The sequence below is a fragment of the Tympanuchus pallidicinctus genome, unplaced genomic scaffold, assembly GCF_026119805.1.
Source record: "Tympanuchus pallidicinctus isolate F22 unplaced genomic scaffold, pur_lepc_1.0 scaffold3, whole genome shotgun sequence".
NCBI classification, from domain to species: domain Eukaryota; kingdom Metazoa; phylum Chordata; class Aves; order Galliformes; family Phasianidae; genus Tympanuchus; species Tympanuchus pallidicinctus.
This window is the reverse complement of record NW_026294747.1, coordinates 5,623,447-5,640,246: the sequence shown is the minus strand read 5'-3', so window position 1 is coordinate 5,640,246 and position 16,800 is coordinate 5,623,447. Positions and strand designations below refer to the sequence as shown.

The 16,800-nt window shown below is 50.5% G+C and overlaps 1 protein-coding gene across 1 annotated transcript in view; it reads left to right on the top strand.

The window, feature by feature from the left end:
- Positions 1 to 1,801: 1,801 nt before the first annotated feature.
- Positions 1,802 to 16,800, top strand: part of EPS8L2 (EPS8 like 2) — a 41,907-nt gene continuing 26,908 nt past the window's right edge. Inside the window, exons 1-3 of the mRNA XM_052696359.1 lie at positions 1,802 to 2,069; positions 15,717 to 15,781; positions 16,499 to 16,554. Of these exons, the coding sequence (XP_052552319.1) occupies positions 15,738 to 15,781; positions 16,499 to 16,554 (100 nt within the window). The 5' untranslated portion in view covers positions 1,802 to 2,069; positions 15,717 to 15,737. The remainder of the gene's footprint in view (positions 2,070 to 15,716; positions 15,782 to 16,498; positions 16,555 to 16,800) is intronic.

The window sequence follows — 16,800 nt, the reverse complement described above, 5'->3', positions numbered from 1 at the left end:
GCCCTTTCTGATGCATACAAATAAGAGAACAATTTTTTCCTGGTATCTGTTTATGCCTGCCCTGTGCAGAGAGCTGGACACAGAAAGACTGACAGGTTTTAAAGGCAAGTGCTGAATGGAATATTGTTTTTACATGAATGGAGGTGGTAGAGTCACATGTGTCAACTTCAAGTTGCAGCCTTAGTGCTTTGCTTTCTGTGTGTGCCATGGTGCTCACTGCAGGCAAAATATAAAATCGTAGCAGTAGAGGGAGAAAAGTCATAACAAAGTCATTGATGACATTTGCCAGACGTAAGATTGGTGGAGCTTTTAATTACAAGGCCCAGCCCTTCTGAAACAGGATGAGCAAGTTGGATGGAAACAGCATAAAAAATAGCGAGGAAGCCACGTTTTGAGGAGCTCAGTTTGGGTGTTGTTTGCTCTGCGAGGAAGAAGTCTTTGTTCTCAAGCCATCATAGGGATGTCTGCCGCCAACCTGATTTAAAAGGCTGATCCCAAGGAGCACGTTGGCCTCCTGGGATGTCACACACAGATGCTGTGAGTGATAGGGCCGTATCGGTCCAAAGCTCTGTGGGATCTGAGCAAAGGAGTCCAGAGTGCAGGCAGCAGTGCAGCAGGGTAATTCCCCATCTGGTGATTGCTCTGACCAGCACCAGGTGTTGCAGGGAAGATGTAAGAAGCTCATTTGTGGTTTTCTTCCCTTCCCAGAAGAAAAGTTCCCTCCTCTGCTCAGCAGTTAGAGATCTCCTACAGGGCACAGCACTTTGCCTATCTTTGTAATGACCGTGGAGCCGAAACTGCCAGACAATGAGGTGCCTTAGCATGAAACAGCTTCTGCAAGTAAATCCCTCCAACGAGCTGTTTGCACCCTGGGAGAGCGAGCCCAATCCAGCAGTCCCACATCTGTAGCAGCGTACCAGGCCTTTTGCTTTGCGCTGCTGCAGGAACTGGCAGACCTTCCCCTCCGTGGTGCTGTGACATTTTCCAGTATGGCCATCAGCTCGATGAGCTAATCCCATCCATTTCATAAATGCTTAAAAACTAAGTCAGACGAAACGAGGCGCCCTTTGCAAGCAGCAGTCTGCCCACAGGAGGCCTCTGAGCTCCAAACTGCACCATTAGACACTAAAGCACAGTTCTGACATCCTTGCAGTGTGGTGGCAACCCAAGGGATGGATGGGCACAGTGTGGAGCTCAGCTGACCACCACGCTGCCTCCAAACCTTGCCTGATGCCAGCAAACCCTTCATTCCCCTCCTGAGCTACAGCAATTGCTTCGCCTTCCTTCTCCCAAAGGGAAGTTTACAGATCACAGCCCCCTCCCCAGCAGGGTACCCCAGCAGGGCTCCTCTCCTCACCCTGCTCTGCTCTGGAGCCCTTGGGGAGGACACATTGCCCTCTGTCCACGTCGGGGCATCTGTCCCAGATCTTTCAGCAGACACCAGGGCAGTGAGAGCAGGCAGGAGCGAAGCTGGCGGAAAGCAACCCCGCGGCAGCGCTGCTGCACAAAAGCTGCCTTGTTCCCCCCACCGGGCACAGCGTCCCCTCCCTCACCGGGATGGAAAACCCAGCTCAACGCTCTCCTTCATCACCCCCGCCTTCCTCTAACTCCCCCTGGGGTACGAAATGTTCTCAGGCGAGAAAAACCTGATGTTTAACACGTTCCCCCCCCCCTCGGTTTTCACTCAGCGAAGGCCCACTGCCCAGCTCCCTGGGGCCACCGGCTCCTAGTTATTCAGTAACCTGTTGCTCCGGGTCCCAGCTCCACCTCTCGCTGCCTCCACATCCCTCCCCTCCTCTCTCTTCTGCCAAGAAACCTCTGTCACCTGCTCGCAGACAACCGGGGCGAGTGGCACGGGGACGAAAGGGCAGCGCGGAGGTGGAGGCAGCGGGACCCCAGGTCGGAGCTCCAGGTGGTCTCTCTCCTCCATCCCTGGGGCACCAGTGAAGCAGAGGAGCTGGGCTGCCAGAGAATGGCAGCAGGATTGCGCTAGGAGGGCACGGCTATCTGGGACAGGAGCGAGAGGAGCCAAGGGGACCACTGGGGATACGAGGTGCTGCTCAGCATCGGTGAGTCTCTCCTTTTGAACCCTAAAACCACATATTCCCCTACCCCCCAGCCCTGGTCCTTCACGGGGGATTGAGTCACGGAGGGCTGTGATCAGAGGGGGCTGTTGCTGGGAGCACTGTAAGCGTGGAGTTTTATATCTATTTGGGTTTTTTAAGAGTGGGGGAAAAGTAATTTTTCCAGCGTTACTTCTGGGTTTATTTGCCGTTCTTGTACGTCCCTGCCGGGCCAGCTCCAGTAGGTGGCACTTTTCTGGCAGCAAAATGTCCGTCCTGCACAGAACAGGGTCTTTTTTCTTGTTCCTAACAAAGTACGGAGAGCGTAGGATCAAGCAGCTGCTTGCTTGCAAAGCTCAGGAATTTGTGCTGTTTGGCACCAGGCTCCTCTGCAAGCTGCTGCTTTCGGTGACCTTGGCAAATTCTTTGCCTTGGTGCTGAGCCATCCCTGTGCACGACGGCTTTCTCTTCTATCACCGAGTTCGAGTGCAGCCTTCCTTCCCCTTTCACTCATTTGCTTGGAAAACACCAGTGCAAACTTCACTGAGAACAAGGCTTGGGGGTAACGATGTGACCAACGTTGCTATTTCTGAGCACAGAGAATAACTGTGAGACAAAACAATAGTAAAACATGGTGATTGCCCTGCTGTAATTAGGGCAACGGGGAGTAACGCTTGCATTGCTGGGCTGCTCTGAAATGCTGCACGAGGCACAGGTCTGTCATGCACAGCAGCTGTTTGTCCAGTAGCTCTCTGAGCGGCTTCTGCAGGGTCCATCCCTAAAAAAGGGCATCTCTGAGTTGAAGGAATAGCAGCTGATACTCAGACCCTATCTGATGCCCCACAGGGAGACCCACACAGTACTTGCGAGTGCCACTCACAGCTGTGCATTCCCAGCTCTGTTCTATCCTGCGATCGATTTCTCAGTTGACGGGAGAAAAATCAGCCCTTAGCACACACACAGGGCAGAAAGGAACAAATCCCTTTAAAATGCAGCTGGGGAGACGGGGTTGGCATCCAATATGGGAACGCGTCTGTAAAGTGGCAAAGGTCCTCGCTTTGCCCTGGAGGAAAGCAAGGTTTAAATTGGTGCATGGGATAATGCAGGATGAGCGTGTTAAGTTCATAGGGACAGAAATCCAGAAGAGACCCCAATGGGCTGAAGGACTGAGGAGGTTTCAGTTCTTATAGACAAAGAAAGGAGCGAAACGGGAAATGTATGAGTTGGCTTGTGTGGGCTTGAGAAACATCCATATGAAATAAGTCCAGGAGCAAGGCTGAGCACATGGGGGGAGCCGTGGGGTTTTACACCCTGAGGGCTGGATCATAGAATCATAGAGCCATAGAATGACATGGTTGGAAGCCACCTTAAAGCCCATGTAGTTCCAAGGCCCTGCCGTGGGCTGGTTGCTCCCACCCCATCAGGCTGCTCGGGGTCCCATCCAGCCTGGATTTGGGTACCTCCAGGCATGGGGCATCCACAGTTTCTTCTCCACACCGTGGTCCCCCTCTGTGTGTTCAGTCAGGGCTGGTTTGTGGGGTTAATGACAACTCAGCCATTTTCCCTTTGTGTGGGGCTGAAGTCCAGCCCCATGTCTGTTTCACATAACAGCCATCAGCAGGACTGCTCCCACCTCTGGGGCAGGTGTCAGTGCATGCCCTTTGGCCCATGAGTTTGATGTCATCGTTACCAATAAAATTAATCACTCTCTAAAAATACTCTAAGCCTCACCAACCTTCCCCAGCAGGAGTGCCAAGGCAAGTCTGCTGACTTCCTGGAGTCATAGAGCCAGCTTCCCACTCTGTGTAAAGCACAGTGCACAACAGAGAGGTGATCCAAGCAGAAGGAGATGCTGGAGAGAGCTGGTCTTGTGCACACGAATGAGGCATCTGATGTGTTTGCTTCCTTTCTCCTGGGCTGGGAAGGTACCACCTGCAAATGTGCTGTGCCAAGGGGGTTAAGCAAAAAAGCCCTGGTGGTTTTATTTCCTGGTAGCAGCTCAGCTCTATCAGGAGGAATGGCAATTAGGAAGGGAGGGAAGGGCTCGTCGCTGAGGGCTGGACCAGTTTGGATACATTTCCTATCCGCCTCCCCAAGAGAGCCCAGCCCTTGTTCCGTGCACTGAATGCTCCCAAGGGTTTAATTGCAGTGGTGCCACCAAGGAAGCAGACCAAAAACTTCCCAACATTGCTGTCACTGGGCAGGCACGCTTTCTTCCTTCCACTGACCGTGGGCACTCACCTGCACCATGAGCACTAAGAAACAGGGCAGGAAGGGACAGCGGGTAGGATTTCACAACAGCCCTGGCTGTCACGATGAGCAGGTGTGGCACAACTGGGCCATCATGGCCCACATCCCCCCAGCCCAGCCTTGATGTAGGTGAATGCAGCTCCCTCAGTGGCCATTGCACTCTGCTTTTGGTGGCATCTTCAGCACCGTCTTGGGAGCAGCCAGCAAAACCTTTCCTTGTTTCGGTTTGCAGTTGAGCCACTGCCCCCCTAAACCTTCCCGCAATCGGAATTGGTTTCAATTTTGTTCTTCCTGCTTCCTTTCTGTCTTTTTTTTTTTTTTTTTTTCCTCCCTGCTGTTTTATCAGTCTCAGCCTGTACAGATTTATATCCTACAAAGGTAAACTGCAGGCCATTTGAATGGCAGTAAACCAAAGTTCAGGCAGCCAGCAGCACTGTCAGCCATTGCCAGGGAATTTGGAGAGCTGCAGATGGCAGGGCAGTGATTAGGTAGGTTCAAGCCAGCAGGCACACAGGGCTGAGCCTACACCAGCCTTCCCCAGTCTGCTCACACATAACGGGCTTAGGCCAGAACTGAGACTTCTAGATATGAAATCCTCCCCACCAGGTTGGAGGCTTTCATTAGCATGAAATTTTTTCCCTATGGGAAAAATAAAGCAGCAACTCTGCCCTTGCTCTGTCTGCAATGAATGATAAACACAGAGGCGCCCATTTGGCCGAGCCTGAGACGCTCCTTTCATCACCAAATTCACTTTGTGGAAACACTGAGGAGAGGGGAAGAGAGAAAGCTAATTGCAACCACGACAGCCCTTAATAAATCACAGGCTGGAGCCTGCTCTCCTTCCTGACACTGCTGCCTCTTAATTATAGCTGCGTTCATCTGAGGAGTTAGAGGAGGAGGGCCAGGCTTTATGCAGAAGGGAGCACTAATTAAAACCTCTCTGTTCCCTAGAAAGATATTCATGTTTTCCTCTGGGGTTATGGACTCGTTTCTGGCCATTCCTGCAGGAGAACCTCTAACACCAACTTTCACACAGCAAGGCAGTTCTTCTTGTTGGCAGTGCCTAATGCTCTCAGCATTGCTTCTGGGCTGACATATGGGACTTTCTACACTCTCTCGAAAAGGAAAGAGGAATAACAAACACCAAGGCAGCCTTTGCAGGTGTAAGGCTCCATCATAGAGAATGGCTTCTTGGTGTTGTTGTTCCCCTGATTGGAACTAGATGGCTTTAGTGGGGTAGATCCATGCCCAGACCTGCAGGGAGCTACCACATGACCACACAGGGAGGTGAGCTGCTGATGCACTCTGCCTTTTCCAGCTCCCCAGAATGCGAACTGGAGGAAGACAGTGGTACTCTGCAATATGGGAACAGCAGTTTGCCCCACTGAGGTCAAAGGGCTGATGCCCAAATACTGTCAGCCACCTTCTTCCAGCTGGCCCTGCAGCATTTCAGTAGCAGAGAGCACAAGAAGATCTGATCCAGCATCCCATGAGCTCAGTCCAAGCAGGCACTCGAAGCCAGAACTGAAAAAATAAAAAAGAAGCCAGAAAAGCTTTAGCTTAGTGAGAAGAGCTGTTGCACTGAGCTAAGCAAGAGCAGGTTGAACTGGATAAATGGAGAGCAAATGGAGCAGAGCTGTGCTCACCGCTGGTCTCTGAGCAGGTAACACCCAAGGTGTGGTCAGGCCAATAGCTGCCTGAGCAACCCTCTCCCGAGGGGCAGCACCCTTTTCCCACTGCTCCTCCATGCTACTGTGGCTGCTCTGCTTCAAAACAAGAAAGGGCTCCCGTGTGTATGAGTTGGGTCACAAAGCTCCCTGTGCTCCTCAACTTGAAAGAGACACAGCTGAGGTGCTGCTGTTCTCCAGACCTGCAGAGCTGCCTGTGGCATGGAGTTAGTGAATAAGGGAGCAGCTGTCAAGTGATGACAGAGCTGGGGGCATCCCATGAAGCTGGCAGCTGGCGAGTGCAGAGCCAACAGAAAGAGATGGCTGAGCACACTGGGCAGGTACAGACTATGGAGCATTGTGCCACGGGTGGTTTGGATGTCAGGAGTTTACATGAGTAGGACAAAGTGCAGCGGGACAAATACTGGGATGAAAAGGTGTAGTGAAGAGACTTATATCCCACTGCTGGAGGCAGGGAGACTTTGAGGAGAGGGTCCCCATGCGCCCATCCTGTTCTTGTTCTCTGCTCTGGCCATCTTCGAGGCAGATCTGTGTGCTGGTGTGGTGTGGCCGGGTTGTGCTCCCAGCCTGACACCTGAGAGGTGCCCACCCCCAGCAGGGAGGAGAAGAGCTCCAGCCCCAGGGACTGCTCGATGGAAGGAAACGTCATGCAAGTTTAATCGCAGCCTAGGAAGTGAAGACCTAGGCTGTGTGCTCACAGCCCACTTGTCACAGTCACATGCAAACTAGACCAGACAGGTCCCCAGAACATCTGCTGGCAGGAGCCCAGAGACACTCCTGCTCTGCTCCCTGCTGCCAAGGCCTTGCAAGCAAACGGTAAAAGGTTAGGAGAGCATCCACAGCTCTGGAGCACATAGCGGGAGAGATCTGGGCTGTCATTGCTCTCAGCAGTCCTTGGTGTGATGCTGACCCCAAGATGATCTGTCTTTGGCCAGACAAGTGCAGATAACTGCCAAGGTGCTGCATGCAAAGCTGTTCTCCACTCCAGCTCTGGACAGGTGGCTGACACTCAGCTCCTCTTGTCTCAGCATCTCCTTCCCCAACACCTCAAGCTAAATTCGGCCTTGGTTAGCTCAAAACTCCCTGCTTAGCATTAGGATCAAGCTGGAATTCACCAAATGACTTTGATTTCTCTGTCTAGTCAGAGGCTCCCTGTCCCTCTCAAAATGTGTTCCTATGCTTTTCACGCTGGACTCAGCCTTAAACCTCAGGCTGCAGCAGACACCTCCCCTGCTTCCTCCTTTTGCTGTATGAGAATTCATGCAGGCTTTGGCACAAGCTGTGCCATCCTCTACCAACTCCTGCACATTGAGATTGCCCACCTGGCATATAAGGGCTTTCTTGCTCATTCTACCTCTCATCTTGGATGATCACGGGGTAATTCAGGTCCAAAGGGACCTCAAGGCCAGCTCTGAAACCAGAGCAGGTTGCTCAGGGCTTTACGCAATGGTACCTCTGTGGGCAGCCTCCTCCACAGCACTGTGGTTCCACAGCAGAAACCATCCCCTCTGCATCTACTTGCAGAGCTTTGGTCTTCTGGGACTGGAAATCCCAGTGGGACTGTGGGTGTGTGGGCAGTCAGAATCATGGAATCATGAAGGCTGGAAAAGACCTCTAAGATCATTGAGTCCAACCCCAACCCACCCCACCATGCCCACTGACCACGTCCCTCAGTGCCACACTCCACCTTCCTTGAACACCTCCAGGGATGGTGACTCCACCACTTCCCACTCATGTTCCGATGCCTCACCATTCTTTCTGAGAAGAGGTTTTTCCTAATATCCAACCTGACCATTCATCACTCAGGGAAACCATTCCTCCTCGAGGCACCACAGGAAGCTCTCCTACACTCTTCCAGCTCTGTGATCACTGCATTTTCTCATAGCCCAGCTTACAGACTGCCCTCCCATGCTTCCAGCCCGGCCCTCTGCTGCAGGGGCCGCGTAGATTTTTTCCTCCTTGCCATCACAGGAGGTTTTAATGTATTATTAAAACATTTCTGCGTGGTCAGATTAGAAACTGCCATTTCAATTGTCTCGATAAACCCAACTGCACACATCCTTCTATTCTCAGCGAAACAAAGGGTGAAGGGAATGGATATTTTTTCTTGTTTTGGTTTTGGAACCACCTCCCATGGAACTGTTCTGGTTACTGTGTGACCTGCTCTTCCTGCCTCAAAAACCCGCTCCTCCTGGATTTATGGAAAGCCCAAGTGACAGAAACCAATCCCTAAACCCAGCTGGCAGCTGTCACGTTGTGAAAGCCTATAGGGTTTACCTGCATTCAGGGGGAGGCCCACCCTTGGCAGGTTGAACAAACAGATGACTGACAGCCAAAGCTCAGTTTAGTGATCTCCTCTTTCTGCCTTATGGAGGCAAAGGGGAAGGGGCAATCAATATGAAAACACCACACTCCAAACAGCCCAAAATTTGACCCAAGCCCTATCCAAGGGTAATGGGAGGATGGTTAGACTAGATGATCTTGTAGGTCGTTTCCAACCTTCTGATTCTATGATTCTACATCCCGGGAATCATGGTGACCACTGTATCACTGAGCTGGTTAAACCCATGTCAGCTCACTTTCTGCAGTGACAGCAGAGCTCCCACATGCCAAGTTTGAGCTCCAGTGAATTGTTAGTAAGTGGCCAAAAATACATGGACAGGATATGAGTAGGGAACACAGAATGGGGTGGGAAGAAGTTGCACTGAGTGCAACTGAGTTGCACTGAGTGATGAGGCTGTGAAGGCTGGAAAAGCCTTAAACATCACATGCTTCTTTTCATGGGATGAATCTCCTCCCTCAGATGTTCTTCCCCACCCTCCTGGCAAAAGTCAGAGGGTGAGTTTTATGGCAGGAAATGAAAATTAGTGATGCATTAGCATCCCCGAGCCCAAAGCACAGGCGTTTGGAAAAGGGATGAGTGGCGTGGGACTGCTCCTCACTGGCACAGGCAGACAGAATGAGGCTGCAGTCCACTCCCTTTCTTTGGGGAAAGATATGGCAGCCTGACCTTCCCACGCAGGGAAATAAGGATCTCCTGGGTTAGGTTTACCCATCGTGCTCTACATCTTGCTGCAGCCACAGAAACGTCAGGATGAGCATGCTGAAGTCAGGCCACAGCCCTGCTGCTGGCAACCAAGCAGGCGGTGTTCAGGTGTAAGCATCGTGGTCCTGGGGCTGAGGCTTTTGCTGGGAAGTGATGTGGAAAATGATTTTGTTTGCCCATTGGATCTGGCAAGCTTTTCAGGTCATCTGTTAATGCAGTAGCTGTAGAGGTGAGCTTGTAAGGATCATGCATAGCAGCGTGAGGTGGGGTCACAGCACACCTACACATTACAGCAAGTGCTTAATGAGCCCTTAATGCACTTGGGTGATCAGCTCAAAGCAGCCACCACTGCATGGGTAATGCCCTACCCATTCATACGGCATGGCTGATGACTGGACCAGAGAACTGGAAAGAAGAAGCACTATCACCCTGTTTGCTGCCCCACTGGGGCTGGCTTTGCTGAGCTTCCCACCTATTCCTCAAATGCCTGGAAAAGTCAGAGGAGAGGTGTTCTTGCCCTGCAGTGAGCTTTCTGTGTGCTTGAACGAGCCCTCAGCCGTCCCCTCCCTGGGACTCACATCATGCTTTCTCCCATTTGGATTGTTTTGAGCCAGGGTCTTTTCATTTACACAATTATAAAGAGCTTTCATGCATCAAGCACTCATCTGTCTTCTTCTGTGTTTCCAAAAGCATCAGTAAATATGTGGCAGGCTGTTTCTGGGCTGGATTCTCAGGCTCGCTAAGCTGCAGCCCAGGCATGGTGCACACTCTGCATGGTGCCTGCGGCGAGAGGGAGGCTGTGCAGACAGTGCAAGCCCAGACCTGCCCCATGTTTTCCCTAGGCTTCCTTGGGGCTCCTGCAACAGAGAGGAAAAGTGTAAATTCAGGGGCAGTGACTCAGCACGGAGACTCTGCCTACACTTCTTTCAGAGGGGCAGTGGAGTCGGTTTCCAATTCTTTTTCCCAAAGATCTTGGAGATTGTGGCTAGTTTTGCATTTTCACTGGATATTTATAGAGCAAGGCACTGTCTAGACTTGCTTTGGGGTGTTTTACATGCTGGCAGGAGCAGAAGAACTCCCAGTTTGGTTCAGCCTGAGCAAAGAGCCTCAAGCACCTCTCTTGCTGGCTCTACAGTAGGCACAGCATGAGCCCAGGGACCAGTGGTGCCAAGCCCAACAGCCTGACAGGCACATGGGTGTTCCCCTCTTCCTGCTGGAATCCTGCCTGTTTTCTCAGGAAATACATTTTAAGTGCAAATCGTTGTTCCTGAGGAGGTTAGAGAACAAGGCATTGGGTGTAATGGGTATAGATCTCATCCTGGTTCTCAGCAGAGCACAGAAGGGCACGGCACAGGAGGGGGGAGATGCTATTAAATGTGTGGCCCATCAAAGCTGGCAGAGGGGTAGCTGTAGATCTGAGGTGCCTCAGTCTGGAAGAGGTGTTCTGGAGAATCTCTGCAGTGGGAAAAATTCCATGGGCAGAGCAGGGAATATTCCTTCCCAACATCCCACAGGTGGTACCCACCTCCTGTCACCCTACTGACCGTAGCACCTCATGTGCTGTGCACAACCCGACCCTACACACCCATTCAGGCTCACCTCTTCATCTGGAGCTGGCATCTTCCCAAACTGTAATCCTAGCGCCTCCGCTGCTGTGAAGATAAACTGAAAGGTGGGAGGGAGGAAGAAAGGGGCAACAAGGCTTGAGATGCTTTTTAAAGCATCTCGAAGAGCACATGGGATGGGAATGGAGGACCCCAGGAGATGAATCCCACCAGGCTATCCCATATCAATTGGGTGTTTTCTCCTTTTCAACCAGGTTAAGACTATGGAGTTCACTGGACCACTATGACTTGCAAGGCTTGGTTTGAAAGATGCTATCTGGCTAGCACAAACACTGGTTTTGTTAGGAGTGTGTGCACTCGGAAGAGACCCCCACCAAGCAGGTTTGAATTCCTTTCAGTGAGCCCTGACAAGAGGCATCCTTACTGGCAGGGCCAGTAAGGCATTTAAAGGCAAGAGAAGGCTGTCAGGTGTGCACAGAGCCAACAGCACAAAGATGTTTTGTTAGAGGACCCATGTGGGGTACAGCGTTTTCTATCTGTTAGTATCTTTCAATCCTCTGCTGGCATGCAGGGAGCTGGAAGGATACCCTCAGGGGCTGCCTGTTTTGTGGACAAGCCAAGCAGGGCAGGATGAGTGTATCATTGTGCCTGTCCTCCCCCTGATCTGGTGCGTACAAGAGGGCTGAGCTCTGCAGGACAGTCCATCAGACAGCTTTTGTCAATGTGACGTTCCTTAGCAAAAACACCCAGCAACCCTAACAGACAGTGCTTTGTTGTTCTGGGAAGTTTAAAAGATAACATCGTGTGGGCACACAGCTAATGTTTCAAAGCCAGGCTTTATGTTACTTTCTGAGGCTTTTGCTAATCTAGCATTTCTGCCTGGTGTATCCAGTTGTCTCCATGGATCTGTGCTCCAGGCCCAGGCAGGACCCTGGAGCAGCCTCTCCATCACATATATTTCACTGCTGCCAGAGTATAGCCATTCTCACCACCACTGCCTTTAGGTCGGCTTGATGGGATGTGAGAGGACCCTTTGCAGTCCCAATGGCTTTAGGCTATGGATATCAAACATATATGACTCCTTTTTGGTTACACATTGATTACTGATACACGGGTATTTCCAGTTTTTTGAGTTATCCAGTCTTCACCCAGAGTTCAGAATTTCGCACAGCTCCTTTCCATTTGCTTGAGAACAAAAATAATGTATGATCACAGCAGATGAACGGAAAGTATTGCTGATAAAAAGGATGAATGGCAATCAAAGCAATCAGCCCCCACAGAAGAGAGTGGCTATTTTTTCCCTTACAGCTTTTCCACTCTTGCATCTCCGTCTTCAAAGACTCGGAGAAAACCAAAACAATGCATGGCTCTCTTCCATTTACTAGGAATGTACAGAAGTGTAGCACAGACAACAATGACAGGCTCCTGTCATGACTCTGCATGCGTCTTTGGGAGGATATTTGACCTTCAAGGATGTCCGGAAAGTCAGGGAGGGAGACTTCCTTTGCTTCAAAGCATGATACTTCACCCTCAGTGTTGCTTCAGGAAAGAGGTGGGGTCACCATCCCTGGAGGTATATAGGAAGTGTGTAAAGTGGCACTGAAGGATGTGGTTTAGTGGGCATGGCAGTGATGTGCTGATGGTCAGACTTGATGATCTTAGAGACCTTTTTCAACCTTAGTAACTCTAGGATTCTATTTATGGACATGGGTTAGAGGGTATGGTGAAGATGGATGAATGGTGATGCATCCCAGGGTCCTGAAGGAGCTGGCTGTTGTGGTTGGTGAGCCACTCTCTATCATATCTGAAAAGTCATAGGTGTCACAGTTCCCAGTGAGTGAAAAAAAGAGGAAAAATCACTCCCATTTTCAAGAAAGGCAGAAAGGAAGACCCAGGGAACTACAGGCTAGTGAGCCTCATCTCTGTGCCTGGGAAAGTCATGAAGTGGATCATCCTGGAAGAGATGGTAAGGCACATGAGAGATGAGGAGGTGATCCATGACAGCCAGCATGGCGTCACCAAGAGCAGATCGCGCCTGACCAATCTGGCGGCCTTCGATGAGGAAGTATGATGGCATTGGTGGACAAAAGAAGACAACTTATGTCATCTACCTGTACTTGTGCAAGACCTTTGACATGGTCCCACACTGCATCTGTATCTCTAAGTTGGAGAGAGATAGAGTTAAAGGCTGGGCTGTTCAGTGGGTAAATAATTGGTTGGTTGGCTGTAGCTGGAGGGTTGTTATCAACAGCTGTATGTCCGGATGGGGGTCAGTCACAAGTGGTGCTCCCCAGGGTCCATTCTGGGACCAGTGCTCTTCAATATCTTTGTCAGTGACAGTGGGATTGAGTGTACCCTCATCAGGTTTGCAGGAGACACCAAGCTGAGTGGCATAGTTGATATAATAGAAAAGAGGGACATCATCAAAGCCAGATTGGATGGGCACATCTGAAATTGCAGACTGCCAGTGCTCTTCAAAAGGTGAAGCTCTCTCAGCTCTTTCTTCCTCTTACTCAAGTCTGGCTGTCTCTCAGTTTCATAGAGTAATTAGAAAGGCTCCAACCCCTCAGAAGAGTGTCCTCCCCCAGTCTGCCAGCCAGGATTCAATTAATATCAGACAATTTAAATGGAATTAAAAGATGTGGTGTGAGGCTGTGTACCAGCTTGACTTGGCCATCCTCACACCACGCTCTCTTTTCAATTAAGACAAGTTTGAACGTGGTCCTCCCAGCCCCAGTAAGAACCAGGCAAAGGTTAAATACTGAAAATAGCACTAATAAGTAAAAAGCAGGGAGCTCATCGGTGTAAGGACCTGCTGGCTTTGTTTTGTGCCCCAGCTGGGATGCAGACACCCTGGAACTGAGGGCAGCCTTTCAACAGTGATGGCAAAGGGAAGGATCCATTGGAGTTCAATGTGTTATGACCACGAAGATGAAGCAAGGATCACTTTGTGTGTCCAAAGCAGCAATATGCAATCGGCCTCTTGCTGAAATCAGCATTGCTGATGCATTTCATCTTCTGCCTGACATCCTTTGTTCCTGTTGTTTTTTCCTCTCTGAGGCCTGGGAGGAAGCTCTGAACTCCACCAGCCAAATTCAGCAACCCTTGCATGCTGGAGTAACCTGGATTTCAGTCCATTAAGGACATGGCCCTGGGGCAGTAAGTGAAAGGGAGCCAGAAATATTACATTAATAAGCAGAAACACTCCCAGCTCTCGTCGTCGACCACGGGACTAAAGTGCTCAGACAAGTAAACAGAAGAGAGCTGAGTTTATTAGAGCACGTTGCCTTTTCTAGGTATCTCATGCTAATGTACAGAGAGATTTGAGAGATAGGAACCATTTGAGGACTGTAAGAGGAAACCAGCAGACAGCTATTAACAGAGGAAAAATTCACAGGTACCCAAGCCTGGGAGCAGGGACAGGTTTCATTACGCAAAGAGAGGCTGGCAGAACACCAAGTATCGATTCTAACATCTGTATGAATTAATATCCACATGCACATTGGGGGGGGGGGTGGGGGGGGGGGGAGGGAAGGGGGAATTTTGTGTCCACCAAAACAAATGAAGATGGGGAATTTAATGTGCTTGGAAGCAATTCCTGCCCGTGCCTCAGCACTGAGGAGTGTTGCTGTGATACAAGGCAGGCTGAAAGCTGTAAGGCTGAGCCCAAAACATGACAGGGGCCCCAATGAGAGAGCATGTCTTGCCACAAAACACATCTCTCTGGCACTCATGCAGCGAGAAACCTGCATATCTGCCCTGACCTCAGAGTAAAATGCACAGAGCAAAATACTGCAAGTGAGCACTTCCAACACCAGGAATAAAACCGGATATGTGAGGAAGCCAGGGCAGCCCTACCGATGATACAACAAGCCCTGCAGCACACAGGCAGCCTCCAGTGGGGAAATCCCAGACGTCAGGGATGACTCTGAAGTATTCCCCAGGAATTGCATACAACCTTAGTTCAATTGAGAAAAAAATCACAGGGCAGCTCACGCAGCTTCACAGAACGTGCCACCCTCCTTCAAAGGTCCCACTGCGGGAGCTCTCACTGAAGACACTGAGTGAGGCCTTCTTTTAGATAAATGATGAGTGTTTTTAAGCCATTTGAATTGGTTGCTCAGAGAAATTGTGGATGTGTCATCTCTGGAGGTGCCCAAGGCCTGGCTGAGTGGGGCTTTGGGCTACCTGACCTGGTGGGTAGCAACCAGCCCATGGCAGGTGTTGGGGCTGGGAAGGCTTTAAAGTCCCTTCCAACCCAACCATGCTGTGGTTCGATGTTCTTTAGGTGTCTTCCAACCCAACCATTCTATGGTTATGTGATCTTTAAGGACCCTTCCAATCCAACTATTCTATGATCTTTAAGGTCACTTCCAACCCAAGCCATTCTACTATTCTGTGATTCTATAACTCTGTGTGTTCTGACAACCCTAGAATGAGTGAGTGAGTGGGTTCTGATCCATGTGAATGAAAAAAAGGGTCTGAATGCCCATCCTTCAACACAAGTGCCTCCGACGTTCTTAAATTAAATTGAAGACTTTTTCTTGCTTTTCCTTCAAACTGTGGAATGGAGCTAAGTCAATAACTTGGATCCCAATATGAAATGTCCTGATTTTTTTTATTATACCTCATTTTCCCTGCCTTTTTCCCCTTCTAGTTCTGCCCTCAGAGCAGTGCCTGCATCTCTCTCAAGCACTTTTATTGAAAATTCTTATTGCAAAAGAGGCAAAATCTCTCTGAACTAAGCCTGCCTGCCCCTTCCCAAGCGGCCAGCCATCACAATAATAAGGCCTCATCAAGTCTGTGCAGAGCCATAGGCAAGGCTGCTTTGGTAGAAAATGGAACACCACCAACTCTGGGAGTGCCTGGAGGGGATGGGTAAGAGAGGAGAGGTGGAAATAGGCTTCAGGAATGTTATGTCACCTTCATCTCAGCCCAGGTGAGAGCCATGGGGCAGCGAATGGCCAGAAAACCCCACTGTGCTGCTCTCACTTGCTTGGGAACCCTGAATCAGAGCCAAGGCATCATATGCACCAGTAAATCACCTGAGAGTGTGAAGGCTGTTTTCTAACTTCTAACTTTGTCTCCTCTGCTTCTGTTGAAGCTGACCATCCTGTGAAGCAACATGAGTCTCAAAGGATCCGTCAGCAGCAGCACTGGTTCAACAAAGTAAGGATTTGTGTGGCGGGCTCCCTCCATCCTATGGGCAGCACTCCTTCCCAGTGCCCAGGGGGAGGCTCCTTGTGGTCCTATCTTTCCCCCTAAGTGCACAGTGTTTGTTTCACCTTTCCTTGGATCCTCACATGTTATCACCATGTGGGATGTGGAGACAGGCCTTACAGGGGATGTAACCTATGCCTGGAGGCTTGACACCCCCAAAATTCAACTGTTTTACACAGAATTACATCCTCCCACAATTGCACATGGGACATGAGTTGTACTTATGGGTTTGCTTTAAAGGAGTAGGTTTAAAAAGTGTCCAAGAACAAGAGCTCTGAGCCTTGGTGCTTACACTGCTTGGGTTCAGGTGGACTCAGTTCCAAGGATCAGCCTCCTTTTCCCTGGCCTCCTCCCCATACCAACTCATTGGGAGCACCATTCTCAACACAGCCCTTCCAGAAGTGATGTGCTCCCAAGGAGACCATAAGCAATGGTAACTCTACCAGTAACAGGCCTAGATGGGCTGCCCTGCTCCTCTTTCCAGCCATTGGGTTTGGTGACACGGGCCCGTGGTGTGGATAACAGCTAGGGTTGCAGAGGGAGCTGCAGAACTCTTTGCCTGGCAGCACCTTCAGTGGATGTGACGATGAGAGCAGGGCTGGTTTCCCTCACGATTGCTGTGGGGTTGCACTGCTGATGCTGATTTGTGCCTTCCTTCTTTGGCAGTGGCAGCATGGGCAAAGCGGATGGAGCCTCCAAGCTGAGCGCAAAGGACCTGTATGGTAAGTGGTACCCACAAACATGCTGGTTTGTCTCAGGTTTCCTATAGGAAGTGTACCTTTGGAGGTCTGGACACTGTTGCTGGGGAGTTTGAGGTCAGCAGTCCATCATGTGTGTCTGCATGTCCTCTGTATGGAGCATGCACTTTATGCTACCGTGTCCCATGCTGGTCATGGCTGTGGTTCCGTGAGGACAGACAAATCTATGCAAGGCATTGCTTCCTCTCACCTGGATTCTCTCCGGTTATG